The sequence below is a fragment of the Oncorhynchus tshawytscha genome, linkage group LG01 (genome assembly GCF_018296145.1).
Source record: "Oncorhynchus tshawytscha isolate Ot180627B linkage group LG01, Otsh_v2.0, whole genome shotgun sequence".
Classification (NCBI taxonomy): Eukaryota; Metazoa; Chordata; class Actinopteri; order Salmoniformes; family Salmonidae; genus Oncorhynchus; species Oncorhynchus tshawytscha.
In genome coordinates, this window is record NC_056429.1 from 38,224,118 (window position 1) to 38,241,792 (window position 17,675).

General features: G+C 40.1%; 1 protein-coding gene across 1 annotated transcript; it reads right to left on the minus strand.

Moving 5' to 3' along the window:
* Window positions 1–5,431: 5,431 nt before the first annotated feature.
* LOC112250315 (sterol carrier protein 2) lies at window positions 5,432–16,300 on the minus strand. The gene is made up of 5 exons (XM_024420374.2): window positions 16,155–16,300; window positions 14,888–14,987; window positions 11,581–11,710; window positions 11,322–11,401; window positions 5,432–7,398 (listed from the first exon to the last, which is right to left on the minus strand). Exons 1-5 carry the CDS (start codon window positions 16,196–16,198, stop codon window positions 7,303–7,305), a joined length of 450 nt encoding a protein of 149 aa, XP_024276142.1. The 5' UTR covers window positions 16,199–16,300; the 3' UTR covers window positions 5,432–7,302.
* Window positions 16,301–17,675: the final 1,375 nt, after the last annotated feature.

Consider the following 17,675-nt stretch of genomic DNA (forward strand, 5'->3'; position numbering starts at 1 on the left):
AGGAGAGTGGGAGTGACAGAGGGAAAGTTCAGTGAAAGAAGGGGAGAAGAAAAGATAGAAGAGAAAAAACTGAGCTGAAGGACAGCCAAAAGCACAAAATTCTTTGCTTTTAAACTTTTCTTTTTTTCATGGTCTGAGACAGGTCTTTTCCAATCCCCATATAATAATGAGGCCATTTCATGTTGCAATTAGTTTGTTCTGAAGAAAGAAAGAAAGAAAGAAAAGGGGACGTTTTTATTTATTTCCGTTACGATTCAACAAGGATAACTTTCATATTGCTCATGAATCAACATGGATTAGTATCACAGTGAGACTGTATCTTGGACCGAAAGTATCTTGGATGTCGTATCTTGGCTGATGCTGAATCATACATTCCCTGTTTTTCTTTGAGCCAAGTACAAAGAGAGAGCTATCATGAACCAGTGAGCCAGGGATGGCAGTACCATTGTGTTATTAGCAATTTGTTCCCTCAAAGGCCTAAATTGCAACTGACCACCAATGGGGAACCAATATTATATGAGCTTATAAACTTATCAGTATTAGCATTAAAGTATTTAGAGAGAACTCATATAATTCCAGCTCGTCTTAAAATGATATTTGTTTTGAAGGTGACATTCCATATAGACAGGAAACAAGAGTCTTCCAAAAAACAGCGACAGACAGGATATGTCATAATAGCACACACGTTCTGCATAAGGTCCCTCTCTAGTCTGTGTGTACGTCCCGTATGGCACCCTATTCCATATAGTGCACTACTTTTTACCAGGGCCCATTGGGACCTACTGTATATAGAGAATAGGGTGCCATTTGAGATGCACCCTATACCTACCATCAGATGCTATGCTATCTTCTTTTGGTAGACATTTCTTTGTATCACAAATTATGATAGTTCCACCATCTTTCCATATTCCTGTCTTTCCATATTCCCTCTGACACTTCTCAGAGGATATTCTGGCTGAATTATGTCCCATTTGGAGGCAAGGCTCTCATGATATTAGAGGATTAAATCTGGATTTTTTTTTTTAAACGATACAGTGCACACTAACAAAAGAGGGTTCCTCAAGGGTTCTTTGGGAAAGATGATGGTTCTATGTGGAACCATAATGACTCAAATAACCCCTTTGAGCCCGTCAATGGTTCTTTGCAGTTCACAAAAGGGTTATTTGCTCTTTTAGGGCCATGATACATTGGTAATTTTTGGGGGCAATATTGCCAAGCAATTTAGCTGGCATTGGAGTGGGGTATGAGACACTGGATGCGCAATGAGCAACATGGACATGAATAATAGACTTCATATATCAACTTGAAACTGAACATGGTATGTATGTATTAATGTATCATGATAAAATAAGCAACATATGAGACATGAACGGCCAACATTTTACTCCAACATTGGAGTTAATTTTCTCTTGCTTGAGCTCAAAAACGATCGCCATTTTTTCCAAAATATTTTGGAAGAGCTGATCACGTGACCAATATCTGGCCTCTGTTTGGAGGATTCCTAAAAATTGCCCACTATGTGGCACTGCCGATCAAGATACGCCAGATAATAAAAAGTTGCTATTTTTCAAATGTAAACTAGTTGCAGCAACTATTGCTCACAACACTGCTCCGCAATATTGCAAGATAAAAAAAAACAGTGTATCATGGCCTTTAGTGATAATTAATATGTTGGGGCAGCAGCACGTATGAATATTTTGGGTAGTTCTATTTTTTTAACCGTGAGTGAGAGTAACATTCCAGTTTATGTAATCTGTTGTGTTATTCCATTAGATATGAACTACGACTATGGCCAATGATGGTGTCATGTGAAAGACTCACATATATCTTATGTCAATTGAGAACTGATACCTAAATCAGTGGTTTGTAAACCCCAGATTTTCCAGAGCTAGCATACTTGATTCAACTTGTGAATTAATACAATAATATGACCTATGGAATTTTAACAAAATAATAATTACGTTGGTAACCAGTTTATAATAGCAATAAGATACCTCAGGGTTTGTGGTATAATACCAATATACCATGGCTAAGGACTGTATCCGCGAAGGATAAACTGGTTTCTCGGGAATGGGCCCAAATCCCCATCATTTGCGTGAAGAAAAGACAGATGCATAGATAATTAACAGAGAGTAGCAGGGCGAATAGTCTGGGTGGCCATTTGCATAGATGTTCAGGAGTCTTATGGCTTGGGGGTAGAAGCTGTTTAGAAGCCTCTTGGACCTAGACTTGGGCTCTGGTAAAGCTTGCCGTGCGGTAGCAGAGAGATCAGTCTATGACTAGGGTGGCTGGAGTCTTTGACAATTTTTAGGGCCTTCCTCTGACACTGCCTGGTTTAAAGGTCCTGGATGGCAGGAAGCTTGGCCCCAGTGATGTACTGGACAATACACACTACCCTCTGTAGTGCCTTTACGGTCGTAGACCGAGCAGTTGCCATACCAGGCAGTGATGCAATCCGTCAGGATGCTCTTGATGGTGCAGCTGTAGAATCTTTTGAGGATCTGAGGACCCATGCCAAATATTTTCAGTCTTTTGAGGGGGAATAGGTTTTGTCGTGCCCTCTTCACGACTGTCTTGGTGTATTTGGACCATGTTAGTTTGTTGGTGATGTGGACGCTGATGTGGCGGATGTGTTGTTACCTACCCTTACCACCTGGGGGTGGCCCGTCAGGAAGTCCAGGATCCAGTTTGCAGAGGGAGGTGTTTAGTCCCAAGGTCCTTAGCTTAGTGATGAGCTTTGAGGGCACTATGGTGTTGAACGCTGAGCTTGAGTCAATGAATAGCATTCTCATATAGGTGTTCCTTTTGTCCTGGTGTGAAAGGGCAGTGTGGAGTGTAATAGAGATTGCATCTGCTGTGGATCTGTTGGGGCGGTATGCAAATCTGAGGGTCTAAGGTTTCTGGGATAATGGTGTTGATGTGAGCCATGACCAGCCTTTCAAAACACTTCATGGCTACAAACGTGAGCGCTACAGGTCAGTAGTCATTTAGGCAGGTTACCTTAGTGTTCTTGAGCACAGGGACTATGGTGGTCTGCTTGAAACATGTTGGTATTACAGACTCGGACAGAGAGAGGTTGAAAATGTCAGTGAAGACACTTGCCAGTTGGTCAGCACATGCTCAGAGTACACGCCCTGGTAATCCATCTGGCCCTACGGCCTTGTGAATGTTGACCTGTTTAACGGTCTACTATACTCAACTAGTCTAAAGGACCGTTTTATTGCTTTAATCAGCACAACAGTTTTCAGATCTGCTAACGTAATTGTAAAATTGTTTTCTAATGATCAATTAGCCTTTTAAAATGATAAACTTGGATTAGCTAACACAACGTGACATTGGAACACAGGAGTGATGATTGCTGATTATGGGCCTCTGTACGCCTGTGTAGATATTCCATAAAAAATCTGCCGTTTCCAGCTACAATAGTCATTTACAACATTAACAGTGTCTACACTGTATTTCTGATCAATTTGATGTTATTTTAATGGACAAAAAATTTGCTTTTATTTCAATAACAAGGACATTTCTATGTGACCCCAAACTTTTGAACAGTAGTGTGTACATCAAACATCTCCAATCCAAAGTTTAATCTAGAATTGGCTTCTTCCTATTTCGCAAAAGAGCATCCTTCACTCGTGCTGCCAAACATACCCTTGTAAAACTGACCATCCTACCAATCCTCGACTTCGGCAATGTCATTTACAAAATAGCCTCCAATACCCTACTCAATAAATTGGATGCAGTCTATCACAGTGCCATCCGTTTTGTCACCAAAGCCCCATATACTACCCATATACTACCTGTATGCTCGCGTTGGCTGGCCCTCGCTTCATACTCGTCGACAAACCCACTGGCTCCAGGTCATCTACAAGACCCTGCTAGGTAAAGTCCCCCTTATGTCAGCTCGCTGGTCACCATAGCAGCACCCAACTGGAGCACGCGCTCCAGCAGGTATAGCTCTCTGGTCACCCCCAAAACCAATTCTTCCTTTGGCCGCCTCTCCTTCCGCTGCTAATGACTGGAACAAACTACAAAAATGACTGGAACAAACTACAAAAATCTCTGAAACTGGAAACACTTATCTCCCTCACTAGCTTTAAGCACCAGCTGTCAGCAGATCACAGATTACTGCACCTGTACATAGCCCATCTATAAATTAGCCCAAACAACTACCTCTTTCCCTACTGTATTTATATATTTTTCTCCTTTGCACCCCATTATTTCTATCTCTACTTTGCACATTCTTCCACTGCAAATCAACCATTCCAGTGTTTTACTTGCTATATGCTCCAGTTCAACTGTTCTGCCTTATTATTATTCGACCATGCTGGTCATTTATGAACATTTGAACATCTTGGCCATGTTCTGTTATAATCTCCACCCGGCACAGCCAGGCCTTTTTCCTCTCTAGGTTTCTTCCTAGGTTTTGGCCTTTCTACCTCCACCGTATCTCACCTCATTGCTTGCTGTTTGGGGTTTTAGGCTGGGTTTCTGTACAGCACTTTGAGATATATGATGACTTATTTTTTGATTTGATTTGATTGTATTTACTACCATGGCCTATTATCTGACTCATTGCTTTGTTTTTATTTTTCTACTGTATTATTGACTATGTTTGTTTTACTCCATGTGTAACTCTGTGTTGTTGTATGTGTCGAACTGCTTTGCCTTATCTTGGCCAGGTCACAGTTGTAAATGAGAACTTGTTCTCAACTTGCCTACCTGGTTAAATAAAGGTGAAATAAAAAATTAACAAAATATATTTAGGGGATACAACCATCCCAGCTCTGCAGATTTTGCTGTGAAGAGACAGAATCATTAAATGCTTCGTTTTGGTACTGACCATATGTAGATTGTTTGTGGTTGCAGGTTCAGGACTGGCTGAAGAAAAGCAACATATACCTGGAGTTAATTCTGAAAATGTTTATCTTTAATTTACAATCTGTAGATGCTATGAGAATAGAAAGGTTCCGGACTTTTGTGAAACATCACAGTTGAAAAAAATATATGGCAAATAGAAATCAAAACTAAATGGTTTTCAGAGATAGATGGGAGGGGTTGAGGGTAGCTGAAGGATGGGACTAAAAACAAACAAATTATAACTAATGTAAAATATACTGTCCGTAAAATGTATATAGTATGTATAATCTGGAAGTAGAAGCCTAAGTGTTGTTGTCCATTAGTTTACTCCAATTAGGGGAGCGAGCGGTGGTATAGTTAGGGGAAAATGATAAAGGATAGTATATAACAAACCTAAAACATTTTCAAGGGAAAAAAAGAATGGTTAGTGGTAGAGCTGCAGACTCCAGACTATGTATGGCCTCCAGTAATTGGGATCTGCAACTTTCACCTCTGCATTTCCCGCCATCTATGAGTCTACCTCCTATCCTTCATGCCTATCTACGAGTAAACCATTTTTAAAGAGGAAGAATACCATTTTTAAACAGCATTTATTAGCAAGTAACAGAGAGTTTATTTAGGATAAATCACTTTAGCATCATGAGTCATTCAGGTGGTCACAGTCTCAACAACATGGCTGAAAGTAACACAGTAACATTAATTCAGTGGTTCATCCATTCAGGTGTATTTCAGATTTTTATGAATCAGATGAGACCTTATCAATAGTTTTACACTTGTTCATAAAGTAACAGGGGATACTGCACACCTGAGAGGCACTTTAGTGTTTTATATCTCATAAAGGCTGAATAAGGAGAAATGACTATAGCACAGCTCTGAGACAGTACAATACATGAATTATGCTGTCCCAAACGTCAAGAGCGATAATATATCCATTACCACATGAAACTTAATGGGGGAAAAAAGATCAGACATTGATGAGAGGGGCATGATTAAATTCATTACATAATTTTCATGCAAACAGATCTTCTCCAAGTCATAATAAATCAAACTGAATTAATATAAAAATATAACTGGAAGATGCAATGCCGGGATCAAGCTGTGGGCCCACTTTTCCACCATCAGGACAAATTGGATAAACTGCCCTAGGACGAGCTACTTCTGTACTACCTTACCAAGCTTGCCAATTATCAGAGCTCAAAATCAAACAGATCACGCAATAGGCTTTTAATGTAATATTTTCCAAGAATCTTTCTCAAACAATATGGGTTCTATGAGTCAATGAGCTTGCATGAATTATTCTGTCCAACAATGCCACCATGTGGCCAAACTGAATCACACTTTATAACTTAGCTAGCTAGACTCATCGGTCTGAGTTAAAAAGGATCAAGAGAGATAAACATGTGCCCGTTATAGTGCCATTGTTTGGTCGATCTGAATGTGCATAGATGTTGAGTCTTGACAGTGTTTGGAACATGTGTACCAAGTTGTTACAATACGATTATTGGTTTCGGATTTATATGCATTCATGTGCCAGAACACACCCACATGAATGTTTATTGATCAGTAGCAGCCATGTTGTTTGACATGCTGTCCTGGAAAAACATGTGAGAGCTTGGTCCATAGATGCCATGTATCAAGTGTTGTACAGATGTGTCATTTGGTGCCAGAGGAGTAATATTTTTATTTTATTTTTTTAAACAAAATTCTAAAATGGCAGAAAATCTATCATAGAGGACCTTCAGGGTCCTGGAGGCAAATCTGTTCCTTGTGAGGAGAGGGTCCTATGTAGCAAATTTTAGGACTCTTGGTCACACGGGGTGAGGGTTGTGACCTTTCAAAGTTAACATTTTCAATCGCTTGCTATAGTGCCACCATGTGGCCAATTGGCATGGCGTTGCATGAGAGGGTTTGGCCCTTGGCCTTTTACCATCTTGCAAAGATCCACCGTCCTGGGCCAACTGACGTGAATTTGATTTTTCCCCCACACAATTTATGGAGGAACCCAAATAATAATAAACGGCATCAAATACAATTGGGTTTCACCCAGATTTGTAGGCTTAGCCCCCTAACTACACAGTTGGGAGAGTGAGATTAGAGTGCACCCTTATAGTATATCTTTCTAGTCTAGTGTGTTCTGGTCATTAATATATTAGAAAAAGACAGAGGGGTCAGAGAGAGCGAAAGGGAGAAAAGTCTTTCTCTTCATCCATTATTCCATCTCATCATTCTCTCCTCACATCCTCATCCTTCCTCTCCTCAAACTACTAGAGTTGGATGGGGGTGGTTGCTGTTGAGCTAGAGAAATTGTAGAAGTTACCCCTTAGTGCAGGTCTGGGACCAGTTTTGTTGTTGTAACCCCTAGTGGTTCAGGTTAGGATACGAAGATCTGACACTAGAATAGTGCTAGGGAGGTAACCTCTGACTGTAGCCCCAGGTTCTACCTCACAGCTTAGCTTTGCCTGGCTGCAACTGCAAACTCTGGAGCTTCATGGCCATTCCCATATTCCCTGTGATCTTCAGCTTGCCCTGGAAGAACGCCTAAGGATCAGAATAGAGAGTCCGTCATTAGAATCAAAACACACAGAGAGAGAGAGCAAGCAAGACTAATTTCACAGATGCTTTTTGGGAGGGCATAGCACAAGACCATTTTTTATTAAACACACAAACACATATGTTGCACACACAATTAATCTCTCCACAAACAGTTGTTCGTCAAAGTGCAGCCTCCATTTTGAGCAGTGGAAAGTAAATCACACTGCAGACAACACAATGAGGAAATACTCTTCTGGAGTGGGTCGGAAAACAAATCATTTTGAAATGATTCCTGACCTGCACTATACTCCGGTAGTGTGTGTTCCTGTCTGGTTTAAAGAGTTAAAAATTGAGAAATTAACATCAGTGTGGAGAGTGGGGCAGCAGCAGGATCTGCATATCCTGTGCCTTGTGTGGCAGGCAGCACTAACACAGTGACCCTAACGGTTTTGGCACTGCACCCAGCATGTGAAAAACCACTGGGAAAAGTGAAACCAGATTAACTAAACAGGCAGCCTTCATGGACAAATCTCTCCCCACTGTATTGCCCAATATAGGCTACAGCTCAATAAGAGAGTGAGCACTAAGCATGCAGGCCTTCTCAGAGCTACAAGTGTGAACACGTTGTCTGATGTACTCAATGTACTTGTGTAGTGTACACCCGGCTTAAGCAACAACGATAGACATCGTAACAGAAGCCCTGGAGGTTTCCTTGGTGAGACCGTAGTTCCAAAGACACACCTATCCTCCATTACAAAAGCACCATTATATAAAATGGAGGAAAACTAGAGAAGAAATGGACCATGGTCAACCTTTTGAACGATAGATAATAGTACAGTTGGATCTAAGGCAAACAAGTATGACATCATTGCACTATGAAGATCCCAACCCTCTTCCTGGAGAGCCATCCTCCTGTCGATTTTTTGCTCCAACCCCAGTTGTAACTAACCTGGTGCAGCTTATCAACCAGCTAATTACTAAAAATTAGGTACGCTAGATTAGGGTTGGAGTGAAAACCTACAGTACGGTAGCTCTCCAGGAACAGGGTTGGAGAGTCCTGAACAAACCTTACAAATTCAGAGGCGAGTTCCTATACTACAATTTAGTATACAAAAGTCTGTTAAAATCAGACATACCTACAAACAGAGCAAATTAAAAGTAAAATAACAGACATTGACACAGACGTTGACCGCAGCGTTACTCATATTGAACCCGTTCTTTTATTTTCCAGAACGTGTTCTACTTAAGAAACAATAAGGTTAATGGGCTCTTTTGTAAAGGGATCACCTATCAATAGGCCAGTGTACATATTCTTTATCCCCTTACACTGTGTATAAGACAGTAGTTTTTTGGAATTGTTAGATTACTTGTTCGTTATTACTGCATTGTCGGAACTAGAAGCACAAGCATTTCGCTACACTCGCATTAACATCTGCTAACCATGTGTATGTGACAAATAAAATTTGATTTGATTTGATTTGTGTTGGGATCTGGCTAGTAAAGACTGTGCCCCATAGCAAAAGTCTAGACTGTGTTGATGAAGTTAATCAACAAGTGAAGCATTTTATCAAGAAAATTATGCCAAATACTTTAAAAAAATGTCAAGTCGGCTGAATGTCCTTTGGGTGGTGGACCACTCGATACACAGGGAAACTGTTGAGTGTGAAAAACCCAAGTGTTGAATGAAGTTCTTGACACAAACCGGTGCACCTGACACCTACTACCACACCCCGTTCAAAGGCACTTAAATCTTTTGTCTTGCTCATTCACCCTCTGAATGGCACACATACACAATCCTTGTCTCAATTGTCTCAAGGCTTAAAAATAACGTATTTAACCCATCTCCTCCCCTTCATCTACACTGATTTAAATAAATGTAACAATTTTTTTTTTTCACCTTTATTTAACCAGGTAAACTAGTTGAGAACAAGTTCTCATTTACAACTGCGACCTGGCCAAGATAAAACAAAGCAGTGCGACACAAACAACAGTACAGAGTTACACATGGAAGAAACAAGCGCACAGTCAATAACACAATAGAAAAAAAGTGACATCAATAAGGGATCATAGCTTTCACCTGGTCAGTCTGTCATGGAAAGAGCAGGTGTTCTTAATGTTTTGTATACTTAGCCTTCGGATAGTATTCAGACCCCTTAACTTTTCCACGTTTTGTTACATTACAGCCTTATTCTAAAATTGATTACATAGTTTTTCCCCCCTCATCAATCTATACACAATACCCCATAATGACACAGCAAAAACAGGTTTGTAGACATTTTTGCAAATGTATTTTTAAAAAAAGAAATTTTTACGTAAGTATTCAGACCCTTTGCTCTGTAATTTGTTGAAGCACCCTTGGCAGCGATTACAGCCTCGAGTGTTCTTGGGTACGATGCTACAAGCTTGGCACACCTGTATTTGGGGAGTTTCTCCCATTCTTCTCTGCAGATCCTCTCAAGCTCTGTCAAGTTGGATGGGGAGCGTCGCTGCACAGCTATTTTCAAGTCTTTCCAAAGATGTTCGATCGGGTTCAAGTCCAGGCTCTGGCTGGGCCACTCAAGGACATTCAGAGACTTTTCCCGAAGCCACTCCTGCATTGTGTTGGCTGTGTGCTTAGGGTCGCTGTCCTGTTGGAAGGTGAATCTTCGCCCAAGTCTGAGGTCCTGAGCGCTCTGGAGCAAATTATCATCAAGGATCTCTCTGTACTTTGTTCCGTTTATCTTTGCCTCGATTTTGACTAGTCTCCCAGTCCCTGCCACTGAAAAACATCGCCACAGCATGATGCTGCTGCCACCACCTTGCTTCACCATAGGGATGGTGACAAGTTTCCTCCAGGTGTGACGCTTGGCATTCAGGCTAAATAGTTCAATCTTGGTTTCATCAGAACAGAGAATCTTGTTTCTCGTGGTCTGAAAGTCCCTTAGGTGCCTTTTAGCAAACTCCAAGAGGACTGTCATTTGCCTTTTACAGGTGTGTGGCTTCCATCTGGCCACTCTACCATAAAGGCCTGATTGGTGGAGTGCTGCAGAGATCTTTGTCCTTCTTTGGGACCTTCAATGCTGCAGAAATGTTTTGGTACACTTCCCCAGATCTGTGCCTCGACAAATTCCTGTCTCGGAGCTCTACAGACAATTTCTTCAACCTCTTGGCTTGGTTTTTGCTCTGACACGTACTTTCAACTGTGGGACCTTATATTGATGTGTGTCCCTTTCCAAAACATGTCTAAACAATTGAATTGGACTCAATCAAGTTGTAGAAACATCTCAAGGATGCTTAATGGAAACAGGATGCACCTGAGCTCAAATTCAAGTCTCATAGCATAGGGTCTGAATTCTTATGTAAATAAGGTATCTGTTTTTTAAAGTTTTCACTTTGGGGTATTGGGTAATTGTGTGTAGATTGCTGGGTAAAAACTTTTAAAAAATAAAAATTTAGAATAAGGCTGAAACATAACAAAATGTGGAAAAAGTCAAAGGGCCTGAATACTATTCCAAAAGGATCTATACAGTATGTATATAACATTCTGTTGGTGGCAAGAATTTTGTATAATCATTTAAATGTAAAAACTCAGTGTTGAAGCTTGTTAGCTAGCATACTCTTAGCCAGTATGTCTGACTGGCTGGCTTGTTGGCTGGCTGACTGACTAAAGAAATTAAGTCAAATGAGAGGTCATGAAGAGCAGGAGTACAGCCCACGCCATTGTGTAAAACCTAAATATTGAAATGGACCAATTAGAATATAGACAGCCTCCCTCACACCCATAAGTCTAAGAAGACTGTTTAAGTTTGCAAACTTAAACAAAGAGACTGACTAAAATACAGGATATCAACTCCCTAAAGTAATAACAGCAGAAGTCCGCTACTAACAACTATGGGGGAAAAGAGTTTGTTGAGTCTAATCACGCCACACCAAGGCCAGGTAATACTTACTGTCTGTGGGTTCATTTTCCCCGTCATCAAGGACAGCAGGTCTGCATCCAACATGGCAATAGTGCAGTCCGCTTTCTTTGCTAGAAGGGGAGAAGGAGGAGAGGAAGAGGCGAGCAAGAATGGGAGAAATACAGAGAGACCACAACAATCACAATACAGCCTGTGAAAATACAACTAGCTTTTTACATTCTTACTGTCAATGTGGACGAAACCTCTCATTCTGACCTGTCGTTGTGGACACAGCCCTTGCTGTTCTTACCTGTGTCATTGTGAACGCAACCCTTGCCATTCTTCACGTCCACTATCCAGGTCGCCTCTTCACCATCCGGACCATCCTTTACCTTGAAGGCAAACACCCCCCCAATCTTCTTCACAAATGACTCCCCATCCTACAAGGTAGTATAAGTCATAAGAATGATAATCAGTACTATATCCTAATGTCATGTCCAAATATGGGGGGAAAAAAGGACTGATGTCAGGCAACGGCAAAAAAATAAAATAAATGTACCTAACAAGACATTTAATATTTAGTTAAACCATTCTTTGATCCATGGGCTTTGTAAAATCATTAAAAGAACTGCAAAGAATTAACTGAAAACACACACTGAAAACACACATACTAAATCATGCATTAATGATCAATTAGGCTACTGGAAAACAATTTTCTGAACATGTGTAACAAGGAATAGAATGTTTGTCTTCCTGTAATTACATATTCTCACAGTCCAGATAGGTTTCAATATAGTATTAATCTGTGGATTATCAGATACATAGTAGTAGAATACCATTACAGCAAAACAGAGATCCTAATGGGAACCAGATAGCCAGCACTGCTCCACTGCTGCCAGACAGACTTGTAAAATCTAAAGTAGGACAAGAGATTAATGATGCACCGATATGACATTTTTGTCCGATTCCGATTTCCGATATTTACCTTGCAAAAAAAAACAGATACCGATAACCGATATTAAACATTTTAGCGGCCTTTTAAGCATTCTAGTACAATTAAATAGTTAACACACACACACAGACGCAGTGGTCTAAGGCCCTGCATTTCAGTGCAAGAGGCGTCACTACAGTCCCTGGTTCGAATCCAGGCTGTATCACATCCGGTCGTGATTGGGAGTCCCATAGGGCGGCGCACAATTGGTCCAGCGTCACCTGGTTTGGCCGTCATTGTAAATAAGAATTTGTTCTTAACTGACTTGTCTAGTTAAATAAAAATGACACACACACACACACACACACACACACTTATCAAAAATATATTTTGTTGTTATTTACGTATCTACCCATTACCAGTAAAACATAATCAAAACCTATTTCTTTCACTTACGTGTTGTGCCGTTTCGTTGTTCATTTGTTCAGTCATTTCATCCTCAACCAGGATTTCTATGGGATGCCGTTTGGGTATTTGCGTGTCAGAAAATATACTATTTAACAGTTCAAATAACACTATTTGATGTGTCAAATAAGCTTGTTGACCAATCAGGACCTGAATATGACTGCACGTCACATAATAATTTAAACGGGTTCACACATTTTTTTATGTAGTTATTACACATTGATTACACTATCACTCGTATTTCATATGTCACAAGGATTCATCGATACGTATGCTATGATGCTGGAAAAGTTGTATCGCGCACCTACAGTGCTGGTCATAAAAAAAGCTAGCTAGCTCATGGATGCAAACAATGTTCTTCCCCAAAAACATAGCAAAACGACATCCTGTTTCAATAGCTATAGTTAGCTAGCTACCTATATAGCTAGGTGTCATCTAAAAATAACCCTAATTTATAAGACAGTTCTTATTTGATTAAATGGTGGTCGGACCCATCTATGTGAAGCTAGCCAAAGTAAGGATTAGCCACAATAGTGGAATTGTATGCATAATTCTACTATTTGTATTCATTTGCATTACTTTCAATGACATACCTTTATTTTGAACCAAACTGCAAATTCCAATATTGGGCCTTATCCTTATTGTGGCTAGCTTCACAACACATAACCCAGTGCGGTCAAGCCTCACCAGCCAGATGAAGCTACCTGGCTTCTTATAACGTTAGCTTTGGGCAAAAGGGTTAGGTAGTTGGCTAGCTATGTATTTTCATGAACTGAAGTTCAATTTCAATAGGCGAACAAGTGGCTACCTAGCTAATACTTACTTACAAGGATTCCTAAACCATTGCTAAGAATAATGAAAATGACTGCAGGTTCTACTGCAGGTTTCAGGCTGGTTGTAATTGCTGTGGCTAAAGCTAGCTACCCCAGAAGTTGTGGTCGCGGTATTGTAAACACATCGTTCGTGGCCGGTGTTTGCAGACCTTTTTGTACATCTTTTTTAACATGCAAAGACCCAAACGGCATTCCATAGTATGTATGTCGTGAAGCTAACAGCAGTGATGCTATTACTGTGTAACGCCGATAGGGAACTATCTGAAAAATAGCGCACTTGGTATTGTGTACCGGTGCTCGACCAGTTGGCAAAAGCCAACATCACCCACGACAGAGAATGGTTGATTGTCAATGGCAATGAATTCCATTATCTTGGCTTTAATGGATTTTGCCTTGGAGTTGTCTCGCTGAAATGTTGTTACTCTTTGAAATGACTGCTCGATCCACACAGCAGACATTGTGGGCTAGATTTTACATGGCATCATTATGTCATGTACCTACATTATATAGGTATGCACGTCAGCTTTGACATCGGTTTTGCACAAGTGGGCGTTAAACTAGACGTTGGGCTGATACCGATGTTGGCATTTTTAGCTAATATCGACCTATTCCGATATGTTCACTGATATATCGTGCATCCCAACAAGAGATGAATGTTACACATCCAGAGTCAAAAGAGTTGCAGACTAGTTTGGTTCCGTTTATTTCTGTCTGTGTAATAGAGGTCTAGTTGTGTATTTTGGACCCAACAGCACTGCTGTTCACTGATGGCTAGGCTGTGTTAAGGCGAGAGATAGAGATAGCGAGAAACTGAGATGGCGAGAGAGAGCAAGTGAGGGGGAGAGAGATCTGCCATCATCTAGCTTGTGATGTTTATAGTAGTAATGAGGTCAGAAGGAGCAAAGCAGGTGCCAATAAACACACAACTTTATAGAGTGCAGGACCATTTATCTGATTGGTTCAAACAACATAACTTTATCATTGTATGACATGGAGAAAAGCCTGTTTCCGGGAAGGGATCCATGTGTGCTGCAGTCGAAGTGGAAAGAGAAATGGAAATAGGTTGTCTCCTTCATGTAGTACGGTATGATCAAGATGAATAACACTCATATGGCTGTAGTGTGGAGGAAATGGATCAGATGTCACAATATACACATTTTCAGTGAAAAGGAACAGAAAAGAGGTCTAAACATGTTGGTGTGAAAACAGGATTTGCAGCATAACAGGTTTGCAGCATAAGCAGGTTTGCAGCATAAGCAAAACAGGTTTGCAGCATAAGCAGGAGATATTCCAATAGCCATTGTTTCATTTTATGCCATTTTAGCCTACTTTAGAGGATGAAGCAATATTTGATAACTGAAACAGATAACACACAGTAATGAACATACCTCCTCCAGCTTCTTTTTTATCTCCTGGAAGACTGCATAGGCCTTGAACCTCTCCAAGCTGCTCTCTGCATTGGTGTTAACTGCCTGGATTCTCTGGGAGCTGAGAGAGGAGAGAGGGAAAGAGAGAGCGAGGGGGAGAACGAGAGAGAGAGACACATAATGGACAGAGGGCATGACATACAGAGCCTGTGAGATAGGCTGCAACTATAACAAGCCAATTAGGATTATTCAGCAGGAGAAAAGAGATATAGCATGGGGCTAGATCACCCAGGCTAAAGAGACATTATTACATAAGGCTCTTGCCAGTCACAAGTAGCTACTTTTAGCAACACTAGTACTTACACACTAACGTTGCAAGATATTAGCTTGCAAAAAAAAAACAGAATAGTCCTCCAAAGGCCAGGAGTTAAATCTAATTCAATTTACTATTCAGATTGTCTGTAGGGTAGGTCCTTGTGCAGGAAAAAATAAAAAAAAATCTGCTTCTTTCTGCAATTATGTTGTAGACTCACTTCCTCTCTGCTTATTTCATATTAAAATAAAAGTCCTGCACGTGCACCATACCTGCACAAAAAAGCAAGACTTTTATTTTGACATGAGGTAAGCAGAGAGGAACTGAATGAGTCTCCAACAGACACACATTTGGAAATTCTGTTTAATTATACATTCCATTCTGTTTTTCTCAAATTCCCTACTGCACAAGGGCTCAAGCATACAGACAATCAACAGAATAAGTTGGAATGTAATTCGATTTAACTTCTGGCTTCCTGCGAACTATTGCGGTTTTTTTTTACAAGCTAAGTCGAAACATGATGGTATCAGTGACTGACATCCACTGTGAGAGCAGTCCAAATGCAGAGAGCAGAAGACATATTTGATGTAAGTTGTAGAAAGGGGTTGGCTCTTTGATTACATAATTAGACTAAAGTTGACCTACATCTAAACGCAATATTATGAATGTGGTGTGAAAGTAATAGCAGTGGCTAAAGTTAATAGCTAGTAAGTATATGGATAAATAAAGATGGATTCCATAGGAATATAATATAATACTTGTCAGGTCGTTATCTTGTTATTATTATTACACAAGTCATGTGTTTAGCACAGCAGTTGTCATTGTTTTCAAAGAGCTAGCCAATGAGCTAGCCAGCAGCTAGCATAGCTCCACACTTGCATTTCACAAGGTTGACCCGTTCCAGATGAATAACGCGAGGAAACGAGTGGCAATTAAATGGCTGTGATAATGTTACTCATTTGAAGTATTTCTCACCTTACGACCTGTGATTCACGCATTTTGAAATTTGAAACAACCATTTTCAAACAGGCCGATGCAGCTCTTATGCTTGCTGTGTTGTGAATAAACGTTGTAACCGGAATTCCTTATTATGTTTCTCTGCAAGACCCTACATGTCAATAGCCGAGAAGGCGATGATTTGATCTTCAATGCAGAGTTCTACTACACTGTTCCTTGGAGCCAAAGATTTTGATTGTTTTTTTTTTCTCTAAAAAAAACAGCCGCATTTGCTCTCACAGCCTATCTGACCAAATAACTAACATCTTTGTTCGTGTGTTGATGAGTATTATTGGCCACTATTCCAATCACACGATCTTATTCTGCCTTAAACAACTAATTTCACTTATAAGCCTTGCTCTTTTTATGCAAAATTATTTTTTAAATTGTATTTATTTTATGGTTTTATTTTTAATAAAACATATGTAAGACATTTATATTGCAAACCATTTTTTAAATAGATTGTCGAACACGGTCGGTACCATGAAATTGTCTTGTCCCTCGCGTCATAAGTTGTGGTTTAGTGACATTTTTTGAGTTAGAAAATACATTTTTCTACCACTTTAAAACCTGTTAAACTCTGAGCGGTTGTTTTGGGTAATGTACAAGGCCTGGTGAGTATGGGGGTACACCCCCCAAATTAAAAAATAAAGTAAAATGTTCATCATAAAATAGAAAGTGACAAATCATTTGAAAGCTACAGCCTTGTCTTCTTGGATATTGAACTCAAATCTTACTACTGGCAAGTCATAAGAATCTCCTCCCTCCCCCATAAAGGGTGGCAGGTAGCCTAGCGGTTAAGAGTGTTGGGCCAGTACCCGAAAGGTCGCTGGATCGAATCCTCAAGCCAACTAGGTGAAAAATCTGTCTGTGCCCTTGAGTGAGCCACTTAACCCTAATTGCTATTGTAAGTCGCTCTGGATAAAAGTGTGTGCTAAATTACTAAAATGTAAATGTCATAAAGTTGAATGGCTGTGATAGGAGGAAACTGAGAATGGATCAACGACATTGTAGTTACTACACAATACTAACCTAATTGACGGGGGGAAAATAAGGAAGCCTGTACAGAATACAAATATTCATCCTGTTTGCAACAAGGCGCTAAAGTAATACTGCAAAAGATTTCTGGATAAAAAAGAAACAGAATGGAACTAAGCACAGGCAAAATCCTAGAGAAAAGCCTGGTTCATTCTGCTTTCCACCAGATACTGGGAGATTAGTTCACCTTTCAGCAGGACAATAACCTAAAACACAAAGCCAAACCTACACTGGAGTTGCTTACTAAGATGGTGAATGTTCCTGAGTGGCCGAGTTAGTTTCGACTTTAATCCACATGAAAATGTATGGCAAGACCTGAAGACTCACAGCTGTCATCGCTACCAAAGGCGCTTCTTCAAAAAATTGAATCATGGGTGTGAATACTTATGTAAATTAGATATTTCTGTATTTAATTTTTAATACATTTGCAAAAAAAAAATCAAAAAACATTTTAACTTTTCC